Source organism: Saccopteryx bilineata, chromosome 5 (assembly GCF_036850765.1).
Source record: "Saccopteryx bilineata isolate mSacBil1 chromosome 5, mSacBil1_pri_phased_curated, whole genome shotgun sequence".
Taxonomy (NCBI): Eukaryota; Metazoa; Chordata; class Mammalia; order Chiroptera; family Emballonuridae; genus Saccopteryx; species Saccopteryx bilineata.
The window spans coordinates 14,796,435-14,814,595 of NC_089494.1; the positions used below are offsets into that span (position 1 = coordinate 14,796,435).

Genomic DNA, 18,161 nt, shown 5'->3' on the forward strand with positions numbered 1-18,161 from the left:
AACTTCAGACTAGACCTTTATTTTCCTACTCTGTCTGTATTCCACCTACTTTTCCCATTCTCTGTGTATCCCATCTTGAATGCCATGAAACATCTGGGAAAAGAGGCAAAATATAAACAAGAAAAATATCCTAAAGGCAGAGAAAATGAGCCTTCCAAGGACCAACTGGGTTATCAGTATTTGCATTGCCATTTTGCAAAGTGGAGAATAAACTAATCTGGCCAAAAGTGAATTCTACCTCCTGTTACAAAGCTGAACATCATGCATTTTCAATGAAACTGCCTCTCACCTTTTGAATATACAGCGATGCCATTTTAAAACCTTTGCTTTAATTTCTGTTGGGGCTGTCAAGGTGCTGCAATGGAAGTCAAGAGATCAGACAGCCATTCAGTGGGAACGTCGCTCCCTCTAAAGCACTAGCTACAGTATCTTTCCATGCGCCATCTAATTAGATAGCCCACTCACCAGCTTTTCTGTCCCCAAGTCAAAGATTCTATCAAATCCAACCAAGGACCGGATAAAAGCCTTGACACGTGACAGACGCCTAAAAATAACGGCTTGATTTGATGTCTTTCAGCTAATTTAACCAAAGCTTGTCTAAATTTTCTGGGATAAAATACCTCCGGTTTGTCCAGAAAGGTACATTAAAGACACGTACGGAGAACAGAGAGCTGACAAATGCCATATGGCGAGCCCGAGACACAATCACAGCAAACAGGCAATGGGAGGGAACATTCCGCACAACGTTTCAATGCTGAAAGCTGCAGCTTTAACATCTCGTTTAAAAAAAGAAGTTGACAGTGGGTGCTCTTATGTAATTTAGCTGTTCTTCTAGGAAACAACGCTGACATTCCTCTCTCTCTTTCTAGCATAGGAGGCCACTTCGTGACTTAAGCTAATGTAATCCTGGGTGAGTTATTTAACCTTGCTACATGTCAGTTTTCTGATCTGTAAAGTGGGCTGGCAATAACCACTTATCAGGATTGCTGGCAAGACTAAACAAGGTAAAATTTAAAAACACTATTACAGTGGAAGGAATATATATTACAGGCTCAACATAAAACATGGCTTATTATTATTTGAAGTATTAATTACTATCCCAATCTATAAAATGAGGGCTCTGGCCTGTTGGCTCAGTGGTAGAGCATTGGCCCAACATGTGGAAGTCCCGGGTTCGATTCCCAGCCAGGGCACACAGGAGAAGTGCTCACTTGCTTCTCCAACCTTCTCCCTCTCCTTTCTCTCTAGCTCTCTCTTCACCTCCCAAAGCCAAGGCTGCATTGGAGCAAAGCTGGCCTGGGCACTGAGGACAGCTCCATGGGCTCTGCCTCAGGCACTAGAATGGCTCCAGCCCCAATGGAGCAATGCCCCAGATGGGCAGAGCATCGTCCCCTGGTGGGCATGCTGGGTGGATCCAGGTTGGGCGCATGTGGGAGTCTGTCTCTCTGCCTCCATGCTTCTCACTTCAGAAAAATACAAAAAATAAAAATAAAAAATAAAAAAATATAAAATGATGGAGATCATACTAACCCCTTATTATGAAAAAAAAAAGATAACACAGATGCCAATAAAAGATGCACCACAGAGAGGAGGAACGATTATGATGGCGACGAGAAAGCAGTTAGAGAACCGTAAGTTCTGCTAAGCTACTTCAGACAGCATGAGTCACCCCTAATATAACAAATGGTTTTTAAAAGCAATAAAACCTGCTGGGACTTCATCCAATGACAACTGTAAAATTAATATAGAATCTGACAGGGGCTTGGCACTCCTAAGTGCAGTCACCTTCCAAAGACTGTTGGGTGAGATTAGACATTTAAAGTTATGAGACGTCAAGCTCTGCCCCTTCTACAATGAACGTTTCTTAACCCTCACCCCTTCAGGGGGCAGGGACGCCCCTTCCCTGAGACAGGCTGCCTCTCCTTTCCTAAAAGGCTGAGGAGAACCTCACCCTGATCCACCCCCTTCCCTTCCAACCCCCAACACCACCAGGCACTTCCCTCCCTTTGACCACCTTCAGCACGGGCGCCAAGCCAAGCACCTGTCCTCATTATCTCTGCAGCACAGAGCATCCTCCCTTCCTACCTCTCCCCTCCCTCCCTTGCTCTCCCCCTCCCCATCTCTGTCTCACCCCACCCCCACCACACCTCGGCCTCCCTTCCCTCCACCAGCAACTGCCCCGACAGCACAGAACATGTAACCCTCTGCCTGGGGTCTGAGGGCCTGGGGGCCTGGCCGAGCACCCATTCTTAAAAGCAAGTCACAAGTCGCCAAAGCTCAGGACAAACTTCACACTCAGAGGTAGTGTTTTTCTTTCTCGGGCCAAGATCTTATTTGCTCACTCTCTGACAAAAGGCTGGTAATTCTATCTCAAACAGGAAATCCTTTGCGCACTTTGAAATGAGGGCCCCAAAGAGGAAAAAAACAACCAATAATGACAGTCTGAGAGCTCTTTGACCACCGCCTCCCAGTGTCCCCACCCCTCAGTGGGAGACATAATCGGCCTTGAGCTGATCATATATATTACAAGATATTCCCAGGTTATTAAAAGTACGTAACATCATTTGGCCCACTCTACCAAATCAAAGTTGGATTTATTTATTTATTTTTAGCTCAAAAAAATGATGGAAAACTAACTCAAGCACTGTGGGTCTTCCAAGCATTTTCAGATCTTAAGGACAGAAGGAGTGCTCCCCACCCCCACCCCCACCCCCCTGCACCCCCCCACCCCACCCCCGTACCCCCACCCCCACGCCTCCAGTAGCTGTCACTGCTCTGTGGATTCAGACAGAAGGGGGGCAACTGCCCTAACTTTCACCTTACGCAAGATGCATGTTCCACCTGGAAGGGTCGGAGACAGAAGCTGGATTTTAGAAGAGGGCTGCCGGGGACAGGGACAGGGAAACGAAAAGACGGCTTGTCATTTTAGAGATAAAAGGAGATACTGGGAAGAATTCAGGGCCAAACAGTCCAACCGGTAAGCCCTGGGGTCCTTAGTCGGCCCTTAGGCTAGAGGTTTCAACCCTGGGGTCCTTAGTCGGCCCTTAGGCTAGATAGAGGCTTCAACTCGGGCCTCATGTTTGCACAGCAAGGATTCTGTTCTGTTGGCATATAACGTTTTTAAAAGGTAGGCCAACAACCTGACCTGTGGTGGCACAGTGCATAAAGCAACGACCTGGAATGCTGAGGTCGCCGGTTCGAAACCCTGGGCTTGCCTGGTCAAGGCACATATGGAAGTTGATGCTTCCTGCTCCTCCCCCTTTCTTTCTCTCTCTCTTCTTCCCTCTCTCTCTTTCTCTCCCCTCTCTAAAATAAAAAATAAAATATTTAAAAAAATAAATTAAAAAAAAATGTAGGTTAACATTTAAAAAGCGGGGGTCTGCACATGGAAAACAGGCCTGGCAACTCGGCCCGTTCTTCCTCCTCAGGGCAGTCATGGAAGGAGCAGAGACAGCTGCTCCACAGTCCCCGGTGGCCACACTGTGACTCTGCACAGATACCCCACCCCGCCCCCTCTCCCCACCCCGGACCTCACTGTTTACCTCCCTCCCCTGCCTTTGAGAACATGGCAGTTTATGGCTCCTGCTCGAGGCTACTCTAACTGGTTCTACAAACAAAAACAAGGAAGCCCGGAGGGGGGGGGGGGCGGGGCAGCCCCTGGCTTCAGATCACCCCGCTTCCCAGGGCGAGCCACACACGAACCCCGACTCCTTCACACACAACCAAGCACGCCGGACCTCCGTTTTTAGTGCAGGCTCTTCAGTTAGGACGCCAGCCATGGTGGCATCCCTGCCCCTGAAGCACCCTCTCCCAGCCAAACAATCTTTGACCTTAGAATTTGTTGATCTTTGAAACCCGTTCGCCTTTATGGACTGATCACGATGAATGGTCGCGTGCTCCTATGCCCTCATGGACTAGTCACTAAGAAGGATCACGTTCTCAAGCAGCGACTGGTAGAGTCCCCCCACAGGCCAGGCCCCGAGCTCTGTGCCCACCGTCTACCCTTTCATGGAGGTTCTGGGAGATGTGCATCATTAACACCGTTTTACTGATGGGAAAGGGAAGGCTGATGACAAGGTTACCCAGACAAGAGTAGCGGCTGAACTGCCCTTGAACCCTGGTCTTTCTGACCCCCCAACCTGTGCGTAGGCAGCAGGCCTTGCAAATATCCACTCTCTCTCCCAATCACAACAACAGTAACAACAATAGAAATTATTGGGTCCCCCAAAAAGCTAAACAATAGGATCCCAAGTAAACCATCAGAAAGGGGCTCCCTGTTTGCTTGGAACTGTCGCTGGGTTTCGAGTCTATGCCGCCTGCCCCCCCTACACAGGAAGTGCCCTCAGGAAGGTGCCCGGCCTTATCTGTTTGTGTCTGTCTGATGTTTATAGAGTACCACTTAACACTGCTTGCAGTTATTAGTCAACAGCGTCTAGTGTCAGTTTTTGACCTGATTTTACTAAAACCCAGGGCCGCTTCGGAGGACGCGCTCTATGGCCTTCATGGGCTCTCTGAAAGGCGCTGTCTTCCCTGCTTCTGTCTTCCCACTTCTCCCCTCTTCTGGTTTTAGTCACCCACAGGCAGGTGTGCACCAAAGTCCACAACATCTACAGGTTTGTCTGGTTTTGCAAACAAAACAATTGTATTGTATTTTTTCCTGTTATCTTTTTTTCCCCAAAGTAAACCAGGCAAAAATTCAACTCTTACTGATTAAAAAAAGAGCATACGTGCAAAGCACTTGACTACCAACACAGGTAGTTGTGGTAGACGCAGCGGCAACCTGTGGGTAATAGAAATACTTACAACCCATATGATGACCAGTCTTCTGGATAAAAAGGGATCAATATTCCACTGCGTGAACGGCAGAAATGTGATGTAGAACACTTCTTGTCCCAAAGCGGCTGAAAATCTGAACAGGTAATAGTAGAAATAATTCTTCACAATGTACTTCTCTACATAAGCCTAAAAAACAAACAAACAAAAAAAACCCCACAAGTTAGAAGACCGTGAGTTCATCAAACATGTCACTCCTCTCCAAAACTCACGGGTCTCGGTGACCAAGATGCTGCCCCCTCCCCTCCCCCCGAAGATATCATTAGGGCATCATTAGGGCACATAATTGTTAAACATCTAGCAACCCGATCTGTCCACACCATCCCAGAAAACGCTAGTTCTTCATAAAATTAAATCAGTAACATCCGAGACAGAAATATCAGGGAAGACACACCAAAAGAAAGCCAAAACCTTTTCCCTGTGTGTGCAGGAGGCTAGAAACTAGAGGGAGGTAAACTCTGTTAGGACGTGGTAGGTATGGGTCTATGCCTGTGGTAGGCGAAATAAAGACCCCTAAGGTTTCCACTTCCTAATCCTTAGGACCTGTAAACATGTTGCCACCAGGCATGGCAAAAGGAACTTTGCAGATGTAATCCACAATTGTCAAATGGAGAGATTATCTTGGATTATTACCTTGGTGGGCACTCAATATAATCACAAGGATTCTTAAAAATGGGAGGAAGAGGCAGAAAGGTCCAGAGTCAGAGCGTCTTGAAGATGCTACGCTGCTGCTGGCTGTTAACGACGGAGGAAGGGGCCGTGAGCCAAGGAGTGCAGGTGGCTTCTAGGAGCTGGAAAATGTAAAGAAACGGACTCTCCTCTGGAGCCTCTGAAAAGAATGCAACCCTGAATGTGCCTTGATTCTAGCCAAAGAAAAACCGTTTTGAACTTCTGACTCCTGCAATAATGACAGAATACATCTGAGCTGTTTTAAGACAGTAAGTTTTAAGCCTTGGCTGGATAGCTCGGTTGGCTAGAGCATTGTCCTGAAGCACAGAGGTTGCTGGTTTGACCCCCGGTTAGGGGAGATAGAGGAACAAATGGATGTTCCTGTCTCTGTCTCTCTCTCTCTCTCCTTTCTTCCCTCTCTCTAAAATCAATAAAATAAACATTAAAAAGAAAGACAATAAGTTTGTGGTAATTAACTACAGCAGCCGTAGATAACTCATAGAAAGACTTAAGAAAAGTCACTTGCCGTTGAATACTTTTAGTTTACTTTTAAATGGGACTGATAAGGTTAACTCACTCTAGTGCAGGTGCAAGGAAAGCAGTAGTATATACATGAGCCTTCTAACATGCACTCCCATTTCTATTCTGTATTCCCTCGTATCCTGGGTGGGGGGGATAGTTAAGGGCGTTAAAACAGGAATAAGCAATCTATTCAAAATATGGTAAACACCCTTACATTGTGGTATATCAGTGATATACCGTAACAAATACGACATGCTGTTTACGGTAGTCGTAGCCTTCAGAAAATCCAAGTAAAATGCCAATGCTGGAAGTGGGGAGGAACACAGGCAGCCCCACCACAGGGCAACTGGGTCAAGACCCTTGTCGGTCTGGCGTTTGTTTTGTTTTATACAAATGTGGAGGTCCTTGAGTCCTGGGGGAATCCAGAGAAGAAGTTATGTATCTACGCTGCCCACTTCCATTCTGTGCCAGTGATGGCCCAGAACCTGTGCTGCGTGCCAAGAAAGTTCCGATGAGTCAAGCACGACATCTGAGTTCAAGGAACTCTTTCTCTGGTGGGGACAAGGGGGAGGGAGCTAAAGAATATAATAATTTAGAGCAATGAATTTTTAAAGGACCAATATTGCATTTAAGGCCTTGAACAAGGCCAAGAGCATGCTATACTTAAGAATTTTTTTTAAAAATGACCTTGGAGATTGCAAAAATATAACTGTACTCGATGCGGCTGGCCCCCTACCAAGTATGCGTTCCTTTGTCTCTCCTCTCTCAGAGGTTCCTCCTTTTATTCCAGCTACTTTCCCCCCCCCCCCCCCACACACACACACAGAGCCCCGGGACTCAGGGGGAAGCTGGCAGTGCCCTCAGCTCCAGAGGAATATCTGGACTGTTCTCAACCAGTCACAAAAAGTTCCAGAATTTTGCCTCAAGCCAAGCAATGCAGGATACTATCTTGGAGAAAGTTACTAGTCAGGGATGAGCACATGCTGCAGGCTATAAGTTCATCTGATTTGGGATGAACTTTACTTCTAAGTGAATTTCCGTGAGAGACCATGGCAGTAGATAATAACGCAGGAAAGATAGCAACGCACAAAATGAATAAGGAAGTGTATAGTTTCACTTCTCTGCCAAGATAGTATTATGATTGGATTTGCAAAACAAGAAAAAAGTTACCTGAACAAATACGTGGCAAACTCCTCTCCATAGTCTCCTCATATAAATACTCAGTGACAACCATTTCCCTACCCCAGAGATTCACTTGAGACCAAGTTCAATATCTAATCCTAGTAAATAATTGAGAAGACCATCAAGGATGACAGCAAATTGCTCTAGAGTTCCATCTTACTAAGTAATATCTTTAGCAGTGCTTTAGACAGTCTCTCAGGAATTCTCTTTTTTTTGGGAAAAGCTAAATATTCTCTAAATCTTCCAGGAACAGAAGAATTAAAGGTAAAATTTTAAATATATATATTTTCTATATATCAATATATATATAGATATATATATATGACACCCAGAGGATTTTTTAGAGAACATCTCTGTATATGTGATTAAATAGATTGAGAGCTATTACTTTATCTCCAAATTCTTGGGAGTTATACGTACCTAAATAAACAAGTTGTAAGTACTTGCTTTTATAAAGAACAAGAATCTAAGTTTCCCTTGTAGAAAATCTCAGTGTATGTATGACTTGAACATATCTTTGGAAATAACAAGAATTTCAGTTTGAGTGTGTGTGTTGGTCCCATTGGGAACAATTAGAGGGAGAAGAAACGGGTTAGAAATAGACGTGGTCGGGAAGGTGAACGGCAGAAACAAGGAGCTGCGAGAAAGAAGACCAGGTCTCAGACGTCTGCCAATGCCACATCTCTGTACAGTTGGCACCATGCAAAGGGCTGACGGCCCAGGCTGCGGGGCACTGTCTCTGGGCACAGGCTTAAGAGGCTGGTATTAGCAGCTAACATTTTAGACTCAAGATCAGGAAGGCACTGAACCTTTAGCGGGGTGGAGAGATACTTCTAGAAATCAAATGCTTCTTCGTATGCCTGTCATCTGTCGCAAAGCCAGATGAAGAAGTTTCTAGTAAACAAGGGATGGCAATATGGAAATGACTCGCATATTTATTCTAACTAAGTGCAAAATGTCACTGACAATGCTCACTTGTGGATTTATTGGCAAAAGTGTTTAACTTATAGACACAGACAACATTGTGGGGATTGCAGGAGGGAAGAGGAGGTGGGGGGCATGGAGGAGGGCAGAGGGGTACAGACGGCGATGGAGGGGGACCTGACTTGGGGAGAGGAACATACAGTGCCACATATATTGAATAGATGATGTACAGTATTGCAGAACTGTACATCTGAAGCCTGCCTGCCTGTATGATTTTATTAACCAATGTCACCCCAATAAATTCAATTTAAAATTTCAAAACAAACAAACAAAGTGTTTTCACAGGTGAAAAGGAGTTTAAAGACTGTCTCCCAATGCCATTCTGCCATTTTTGGTCATTAAGTGCCTTCAAATGCCCATTTTTCTAAAGTCAGGTTTTCAGTCAGGTGAAGAGCTGCTCTATTCCGCCGTTACCAGGGCATCCGCGTTCTCTGCAAGGCTGCCTTCCATGCCCACGTGGATGGGGGTGGGTGGGGGCGTGCAGACTTCTTGCACCGGAAGAGAGAGAACACACAGAATACACGACTCCCTGCCCCAGCTCCGCTCTGGACACCTGAATGGCGTTCTGCATTCCAAACCCACAGCAAGGAGTCCTGAGCGCCAAGCGGAGGGCTGGCCTGGGCCGCGGAGGAGAGAATGCCCGGCAGAGACCTGGCAGCTGGCCCCGCTTCTGAACTTTCAAAGGAGGAAAACAAGAAATAGTTTTCAGTCAAAACAATGTGTGACGTTCGCAAAGTCATCTCGCCCGTCTTAACTCCAGTGGCCTCAACCGCAAAGGATAGAGTAGCACTAGTTCAGTTGCTTTTTAATATACAAAAATATTAATAATAAATTGTCTTTTAAATGGGGAAAGTTTCCTTAAATAAAATGGTATCCCAGGGCTTATTACATAAAACAAGACTGCAAGTCTGTAGTAATTGGTTGAAAGTGAGGAGGGCTCCAGGGAAACCCTATTTCAAGCCAGGCCACCTCCAAACCCCAGGCAGTCCCTGGCACAGCCCCCCAGGGCAGGGCCGGAATCAGTTTGGGAACCACTGACCTCACCTCCCACCTCCCTACGATTTACCCCTGGCCCTGAGGACACGGGCTACAGGTCTTCCCACCTGGAGGTCTTTTGATAAACTCTGAACCAAACCAGATAGAAGGTGACAGAAGACAATTTGACTTTGGGTGAGGGTTATACAGCACAATTAAATGTCAAAATAATCTGGAGATGTTTTTCTCAACATATATACCCTGACTTATCAATGTCACTGCATTAAATTTAATTTAAAAAAAAGTCATTGCAAGGTCTCATTATGCTTCTCCATTTATTCAGATTAGAGCTGACTAATACGGAATTAAGAGTTAGGAGTCATGAACCTTAAAGAACATTCTTATCCCTAAGAGACCATCACAATACAGAAAAACAAGCCTCATTTCTTACAGAGGGCCTTTGCATCACTGTCTTGAGTCCTGGCTTTGAAACAAGGCTCTCCCACCTCTCTGCAGGTAGGAACATTTGTCCTTATGGTCTCTGCTAAAAAAGCAGGCAACAATTGGCCTTTTGTGAAGAAATAAAATATAAAAACGGAGAGTATCCCATTCAGATGGGTGGCTTTTGGAAGTTCTAAAGTATTGTTACTTTTTTAAACCCCACTTGGAAATACATCATTGCTTTCCTACATCTGCAGTAATGTACATTCAACCTGCACGCTAACTCTCATCAACTCCCGAGGGTTGTCACATTGTCACATGCTTGCCCCGTCATTTCTCAGGGTAGGCAACGTCTTCATGTGCTTGGGATTATGGGAGAAAAGACTTTCAGCCAATGGTCTCCAGACTGACAGCCATTTAGGGAGACTGCGGTCTCCCCGGAACAAATACTGCCCGTGGTCAAGGGACTATCCCAAAAGGCGTAGGATTCTGGACTAAAAGTCGACATTGCGTTGCTCTCTGATTCTCAGACTTTGCACAAAGTCAGCCAGCATTTCTAACCTGGAGCCCAGAGATGGCAAGAGCGTCTCTAAGGAACTTGATGCCTCTTTCAATAGAATCAGGAGAGGTTTGGCCACGTCGATGTGGACCATTCATTCATTGCTACACTTTAGCGGTGGGAGATTATTTACTTAGATGCTCCCATCCCTTTTAATTACTCTTTTTTTTTAAGTTTAGAAAATCAAGACTTTCCAATCTATAAAGAAAATTAAATGGTGATCCCTTAGGAAGCCTAATAGAGACTGACAGTGTCCCTGGGAGGGGGAGGACAGAGGAACAGGGCTGGGCGAGGGCTTCTTCTTTCAGCTTCAGCTTCAGCTGGGATGACAGGCTGGGTGATCGCACTGACGTCTGCTTCCTGCCGGCTGGTTAAACTTCTAGGATGGCGAGACTGGGAGTCGCTAAAACAAAAGGACAGTCCCTCAAATAAAAGAGCTGGAAGGGAACTTTACGTGAATCACTTCTATCTGCGTGGCTGGCATTTCTCGGGATCCCGCAGCCTGGGTCCGAGAATAAGGAGGGGACGGAACCCAGGGTGGCTTTCATTTTGCGTGTTTTGTTGTGGCCTTGGCCACACCAGAGCTTTGTTTTCCTCCGGATGAGCTAGCCGATTTCAGCTCACCCTCAGAACATCTGGTGCCTTCTTTTCCTTCTTCTCAAGAGCTGGCTCTCATGTCAGACACCATCAGAAAGGGCGAACTGGGACTACAGATCGTGAAATTCACAAAATTGTGACAGTACCCATGGTGGCAACGACGCTCCACTTGAGCTTAGAAACGGGTCTCACAACTGGACGAAACGTGTCCTTGTTGTGTCTTTGAGAACCCTGGGCCCGAAGCACATGGTGTCTGCTGAGGAGAAATCTAGGGACGTACAACAGGAGGCTGGGCCGCAGTTTGCAGAAACGGGAGCCCTGGGCCGCTGCTAGAAGAATCCGCTCCACGGACAACGAGAGTGACAGGGGTTGACAAAGAGATCAGAAAATAACCGACCCTCTTTTTTAAAATGAGGTGGGAGAACCAGCTGCCCTTTAAATCCTCAGAATGTCTTAAGAACTTAACTGTTTTTCAAAACGTGGATCCGCTAAAACCTGAAACACATTGCGCCGAACATTCCTCCATTTAATTGTTAAGCCCTGGTGTGTTCGGGGGAGAGGGGGGAGATTTTTGCTGCAGATGTTTCTGATTCATGTATATTAACTTATCAAACTGACATTTGGAAGAGCTAGAGGATGTTCAGGAAGGAGTCTTTTAAACTTGAGTTCATTAGTTGTAATCCAGGAATTCCACCCCCTGCCCTAACTCACACACTCGGAATTCAGACCGTGGAAGGTTCGGTCTGGTTCTGCACTAACCTAGCAGCAGGAACTCCTCCATTCCTAAGTCCCTTCGAAAAAAAAGAAAAAGAAATCTAAAGCTTTAAAAGTCACCACCAACAAATGGGTGAAGGGGGCCAAAAGGTACAAACTTCTGGTTGTAAAATGAGTAAGTCATGTGGATGTAATAATATACAGCATGGTGGCCATAGTTAATAACACTGTTTTTTGTACATTTGAAACTTGCTAAGAGGAAATAACGCGTAAAAGTTCTCAACACAAGAAGAAAAATTCTATAATTATGTAGGGCAACAGAAGTTAACTAGACTTATTGTGATCATTTTGCAATATACACAAAAATCAGATCGTTACATTGTATACCTGGAACTCAGGTAATGTTATTAGGTCGATTATAGCTCAGTTGAAAAAAAAAATGTTTAAACTTTTTAAAAAGGCTCCACTAAAATGTAAGAAAGCTATTTGGACACATATAAGGTTTTCTCCTTGGTGACTTTTACGTACAGAGATTTAAAAACAAACACTGAAATGAGACGAAAAACAAAAGTCAAGTCTGGCTAATTTGCCACTGAAGTCAAGAAGGTTTTACCTAAAGGCTTCCCTGCTTCCATCTTTTTGGTTTATCTGCAAAATGGGCATGGGTTTCTTAGCCTGTAGTCTCTTTCTCCAAGACTATCACATTGGTAGGCGTGTGTGTGCACGTGGACAGCAACCATGAAGCAAAAGGGAACCTTCCTCTACCCCTCTCCACTTAGATGCAGCTCTCCGCTCCTCGGAGCTCTCAAGGAACCCAAGATGGGAAAGACAGTACTACTGGGAACGAGTTTCCTTTCTTGATAGGCAACACCCACCCTCCCAAGGGGCTGTCAGAATGTGGCTGTGGGCGTCAGAGCCAAGCGGGGGTGGGGGGGGTGGGGGGGGTGGGGGGGGTGGGGGGGGGTGGGGGGGGTGGGGGGGGGTGGGGGGGCTGGATAGCTGGATGGAGGAGGGAGGACTTCTTGCTGAGAGGGTCTCCCTCCCTCCAAACTCCTCTGAAGCCTTGGGGAGTGCCATTCATTTCCGTCATGTTTTCAAACTCGAGTTCCCTCTGGAAGGCTAGCTCTGGGGAAGTTTAAAGCCACTGGTCACAAAAAATAAACGTAGGAAAAGCTTTGAAATTGGGTGCACACACATAAAAGGACTTGAAGAAGAAAGCCCGGCTGAGTCAGAACAATGGTCCTCCCCACCCAGCCTGTCCCTGGCACGCTCTGATTTCTTTGTGCCTGTGAATGGTGAGTTTGGGGCTGCTGTTGATGTTCATTCTTATTTCACTTTTGATATTTTTTTTTGCATTAAATATATAGGCTCTTTTTTAATGTTACTTGCTTTTTTTTTCTAGTTATCTGATTAATACTTTTTTTTCTGACTAACACATTTCACTGGAGAACATTTGCGAGTTCCGGAACTGCGCACCAACAAAGCGGAAGCTCCCACGACCGCAGCCCTAGGATTCAACCCCTTTGAATACCTCCACGCTTTTCCCTGTGCACACGTGAGAGGGCGTGTTCTGGTCTGTGCTTGAGCAACACCGATTTTCCGCTAACCCTGAATGTGGAAGTCTGGCCTATGGTGAGTATTTCTCTAGGTCCCTAAATATTATTTTAGATCACGGTTTTGAACTTTTTGTTCCCCCTTCACTGCGCACCATCGGCTCACTCGCCGGTGGCGGGCAGACCCCGGCCCAGACCTGGACGGCAAACGTGACCTGCCAGGGGCTCCCGGAGTCACCGTTCCCGGACCCTCTCTCTACCTCACTCAGTGCTTAACCTGACCAAATCAGCACGCACACTGACAGCATTCCCTGTGACCACCTGTGCCGGTCTTACTGCTGTTCGCTTGTTTGGTTTCCCAAGATTTTGTTCACCGGATTTTGCAAAAGTTTCAGAAACACACTTTGAGTTGCCCGAGGGCCACAGCTCCCAGCACACTGCTGAGGAAGTAAAGGCTGACCTGGGTGCGGGCTTGATGGTCACTGTGCTGAAACAAAGGGAGGGCCCCATAATGTATCTCCCAGAAGGCTTTGGAGATCCCGGGGTTGGTACTGGACCTAGCGTCCGTCCCCATCGGCTCCAGCGTCCTCTGGCTGCGGTAAATAGATATACATAGAACCCGAGGGGGCTGGGGGGCCTGCCAGCCTGGGTTCCAATGACAAATCTACTGGGGCAACTCTGGAGACGTTTGAACCTATTCAATGGACAGATTCTCACCTGCGCAGTGGGCATATCCTTACCTAAGCTGTGCATCCTCTCCTATGCAGTGGATATAACACCAGCTCCCTGGCAGACCCGTTAGAAAGATGAAATGAAGTCACTTATATAAACTACATTGTACCGCATCAAAAACACAGTATGTGCTCAATAAATGAGAGTTGTGCTTACAATATCTTTTTAAAGTTTAAATATTAAGAAAATGTCAGAAGTGTCCAGTTACAGTGGAACACAGAGGACAGAAAGAAGTTAAAAAGATCTTTTTTTTTTTTTTTTAAAGACATCATAGAGGAGGCAGGGAAGCCATCCTGGAAAGAGGACTGGAACTGTGACAGAAAAGGGAAAAGAAGAGAGACACTAAGCTGAAGGGAACAGCATGAGGAAAAGAATGGAATCAGCAAGGCGCCATGTTCCTGGAATAGTGCATGGTCCACAGCTTGAACATAAGGTATTTATAAAGGGAGCGGTAGGGAGCAGCTAGAAAGGAGGCCAGAGCCAGAGAGGAGTCCTGAAGGCTGGGAGAGGAGGCTGGGTTTATCCAGTGGGTAGATGCGCCACTGGGAGTGCTGGACCAGGAAGGGACACAATCAGAGCTGTGATCTCAATGGCCACCCCTGGGCTGGTGGTATTCTTGTCTCTTCTCAGGGATTTCCATTTCTTCCAGATTCAGATGTGCCCCAGGAGAGGCCAGAGACAGGCGGTGGCAAGCCCAGGAGGCCTCCCCCTACGCTGCACTCACAGAGAGTTTTACACACACCGGCCTCTGCCATCAGCAGACCAGCACGGGTCTCCCTGAGCTCCCTCTCACATACGAAATAAAAACTGGACGCTCTGAGAGTCTCCACGGGCCATCAGAGAAGATGAAGAAAGTGTGCTTTCTGTTTTTGGCCTTGCCCTTACCCTTGCCATGTGGGATCTGATGATACAGTCATTTAGCAAGAAACCGCAAGAACCAAAACAATCTGATGAAACCCAGAGAAAGTGAGTCCATGCGCAGACTGGGATGAGTACCACAGGCTGTGCAGGGACCCACCCTGAACAAACCCCCAGGCTCTGAGTTCCGGCTGAGCTCTGTCACCCGAGGCCCCACGCTCCGGATTCCTCCTCCCTAATCAGGGGCCGCGGTCCCTATACCTAAGGACACAGGACGCATTGAAAATACCCGTGTGGAAAACGTGGTTCTCATTTCAGGACACAATTTCCGGAAAGCACTGTGTGACCAGAACCGATGACCCTGATGCGTCAGAGATGGTCAGGAAAACATGGGTTTGGAACCCTGGTAAGGAAGGGAAACCAGGCCCAGTAAGGCAACCTGCCTGCTTCCGATGGTGATGACAGGCCTGCCCTTGGAGGCTAGTAAAGACGAAATGAGTGTTGCGGGGGTCCTCACAGCCCTAATCCCAGAACCGTAGACAGAAGTTCAAGTCTACAAAAGCCCTGCCCTCTGCCTGCCACACATGCGCATGCACACACGCATGCACACACTCCCCCCCCCCCCCCGCCCCCATCCTGCTTTCTCTGGTATGACTGCAACCTGCCACACTAAGCCAGTTGAAATCGCAGGTCCTTGACCCACTGTGTACAATAGATAATGTGTGGTTATAATAATGACTTAAGAGCTGCAGTATGGGCATCACTTGCTAGAAACCCAGACTCTCAGACCCCGCCCCAGACCCGCACAGTCACTTGGGGGTTTAGCCAGGCCCTCGCCCTGGGCGATTCGCATGCACATTACAGTTGGAGAAGCACTGACCCACATTTACTGAGAAAACAAGTGCAATGTTTGAATTGTAAGACTTGATTATTATAAACGTTTGAAGTATAGGATTTTACTGTTCTCTCTGGGCCTATGCACACATGAGAGGGGAACCACTCGGGACATGAAAAAGCTCTGAGAACAGACGAACCCAGGGAGACAGGGAGCAGACGAGGGGCTGAGGTAGGGGGAGGGGAGGCCCTGTCCACGGGTACAGGTTTCTTTTCGGGATGACGTTGTGAAATTGATTGTGGTGAGATGGCCACTGTAGTCACAACTCTGTGACTATACTGAAACCCAACGAAATAGGTGAATTGCATGGAATATGAATTTAAAGCTCAATCAAGCTTAAAATATATAATTAAAAACACACAGGAGCCTTGGAAACACCAAACTGGTAACTTCTGATTTCTGACTGCAACTGAGGCCGCCTGTAGAACCAGATCTTGAAGCGACTGTTCTCTTGTCCCAGCTCGGTGAGGTTTAAGGGGCAGGTTAGGGAGTAGAGTTTCTTTCAACACAGAAACATGGAAGTGGTCATGTCTTAAAACATATACAATTCAGTGCTACTCTTAGACCTCGGCCATCAGGGTCCGTGCCCTGACTCTGTGATTTAGACACCCCATTCTGATCTCCTCCAGCCCTGTCCTTCCACACAGAGCAAGGGAAGATGCCCAGCCTTCTAGAACATTCTCCAGGCACCACACCTGCAACCTCAGCATTCTGTTCAAATGCCCCAGCCTACATTGGGGCTCCATGTGGGTTTTTCCCCCCAGGTCTGTCCCCCCGAGTCCGGATGAAAACCCCCCCCCAGGTCCGTCCTCCCGAGTCCGGATGAAAACCCCCCGGGTCTGTCCTCCCGAGTCCGGATGAAAACCCCCCAGGTCTGTCCTCCCGAGTCCGGATGAAAACCCCCCAGGTCTGTCCTCCCGAGTCCGGATGAAACCCCCCGGGTCTGTCCTCCCGAGTCCGGACGAAACCCCCCCACCCCAGGTCCGTCCTCCCGAGTCCGGATGAAAACCCCCCCGGGTCCGTCCTCCCGAGTCCGGATGAAACCCCCCCGGGTCCGTCCCCCCGAGTCCGGATGAAACCCCCCCGGGTCCGTCCCCCCGAGTCCGGATGAAAACCCCCCGGGTCCGTCCCCCCGAGTCCGGATGAAAACCCCCCGGGTCCGTCCCCCCGAGTCCGGATGAAAACCCCCCGGGTCCGTCCCCCCGAGTCCGGATGAAAACCCCCCGGGTCCGTCCCCCCGAGTCCGTCCCCCCGAGTCCGGATGAAAACCCCCCGGGTCCGTCCCCCCGAGTCCGGATGAAAACCCTCCCCCCCCGGGTCCGTCCCCCCGAGTCCGGATGAAAACCCCCCAGGTCCGTCCCCCCGAGTCCGGATGAAAACCCTCCCCCCCCAGGTCCGTCCCCCCGAGTCCGGATGAAAACCCTCCCCCCCCAGGTCCGTCCCCCCGAGTCCGGATGAAAACCCTCCCCCCCAGGTCCGTCCCCCCGAGTCCGGATGAAAACCCCCCAGGTCTGTCCCCCCGAGTCTGGATGCAAACCCCCCAGGTCTGTCCCCCGAGTCCGGATGAAAACCCCCCAGGTCTGTCCCCCCGAGTCCGGATGAAAACCCCCCAGGTCTGTCCCCCGAGTCTGGATGCAAACCTCCCAGGTCTGTCCCCCGAGTCCGGATGAAAACCCCCCGGGTCCGTCCCCCCGAGTCCGGATGAAAACCCCCCGGGTCCGTCCCCCCGAGTCCGGATGAAAACCCTCCCCCCCCGGGTCCGTCCCCCCGAGTCCGGATGAAAACCCCCCGAGTCCGTCCCCCCGAGTCTGGATGAAAACCCCCCAGGTCCGTCCCCCCGAGTCCGGATGAAAACCCTCTCCCCCCAGGTCCGTCCCCCCGAGTCCGGATGAAAACCCTCCCCCCCAGGTCCGTCCCCCCGAGTCCGGATGAAAACCCCCCAGGTCTGTCCCCCCGAGTCTGGATGCAAACCCCCCAGGTCTGTCCCCCGAGTCCGGATGAAAACCCCCCAGGTCTGTCCCCCCGAGTCCGGATGAAAACCCCCCAGGTCTGTCCCCCGAGTCTGGATGCAAACCCCCCAGGTCTGTCCCCCGAGTCCGGATGAAAACCCCCCAGGTCTGTCCTCCTGAGTCTGGATGATGACACTGGAGCGCGCTTCCCCACTCCCAGGGCGGCCCGGGCACAGAGGAGTCCACCGCGCAGTCCCAGACAGGTGATGGGCGGGTCCCCAGGCTTTGCTACCTTCCAGCTGGAACTCTGGGGACTCAGGATTCTAAATCTGAACTCAGTGTTCCAAGGCAGAAGGTCAACATTAATTATATCTAACACTTTGTTTGCTTAATAAGTAACTTTCAAATTCTTTGACCTATGGAATCTCTGTCTCCATTTGTGCACTTGCCCTAAAACCCTGCAGTTTTAGAGGTCGATTGTTTGGGTTTTTTTCCTAAGTTTGTCAAGCACTAAGTGAATATTTTTGGTCTTCTATCTAGCATGTTGTGCTTTATAGGTAAATATCAATTATTCATTAAAAAACATTGCTTCTTTTTCATAACTTCATGTATAATAAATGCCAACGACTTATTTTTGCTCCCAAACAGCACAACGAGTTTTAGGATAAGAAGCATCTTAAGTGTGTTTGCCTTCATAT

General features: G+C 48.3%; 1 protein-coding gene across 1 annotated transcript in view; it reads right to left on the reverse strand.

The window, feature by feature from the left end:
* SGPP2 (sphingosine-1-phosphate phosphatase 2) overlaps positions 1-18,161 on the reverse strand; it is a 104,864-nt gene that overhangs the window by 53,785 nt on the left and 32,918 nt on the right. Inside the window, exon 2 of the mRNA XM_066281042.1 lies at positions 4,804-4,962. Within this exon, the coding sequence (XP_066137139.1) occupies positions 4,804-4,962 (159 nt within the window). The remainder of the gene's footprint in view (positions 1-4,803; positions 4,963-18,161) is intronic.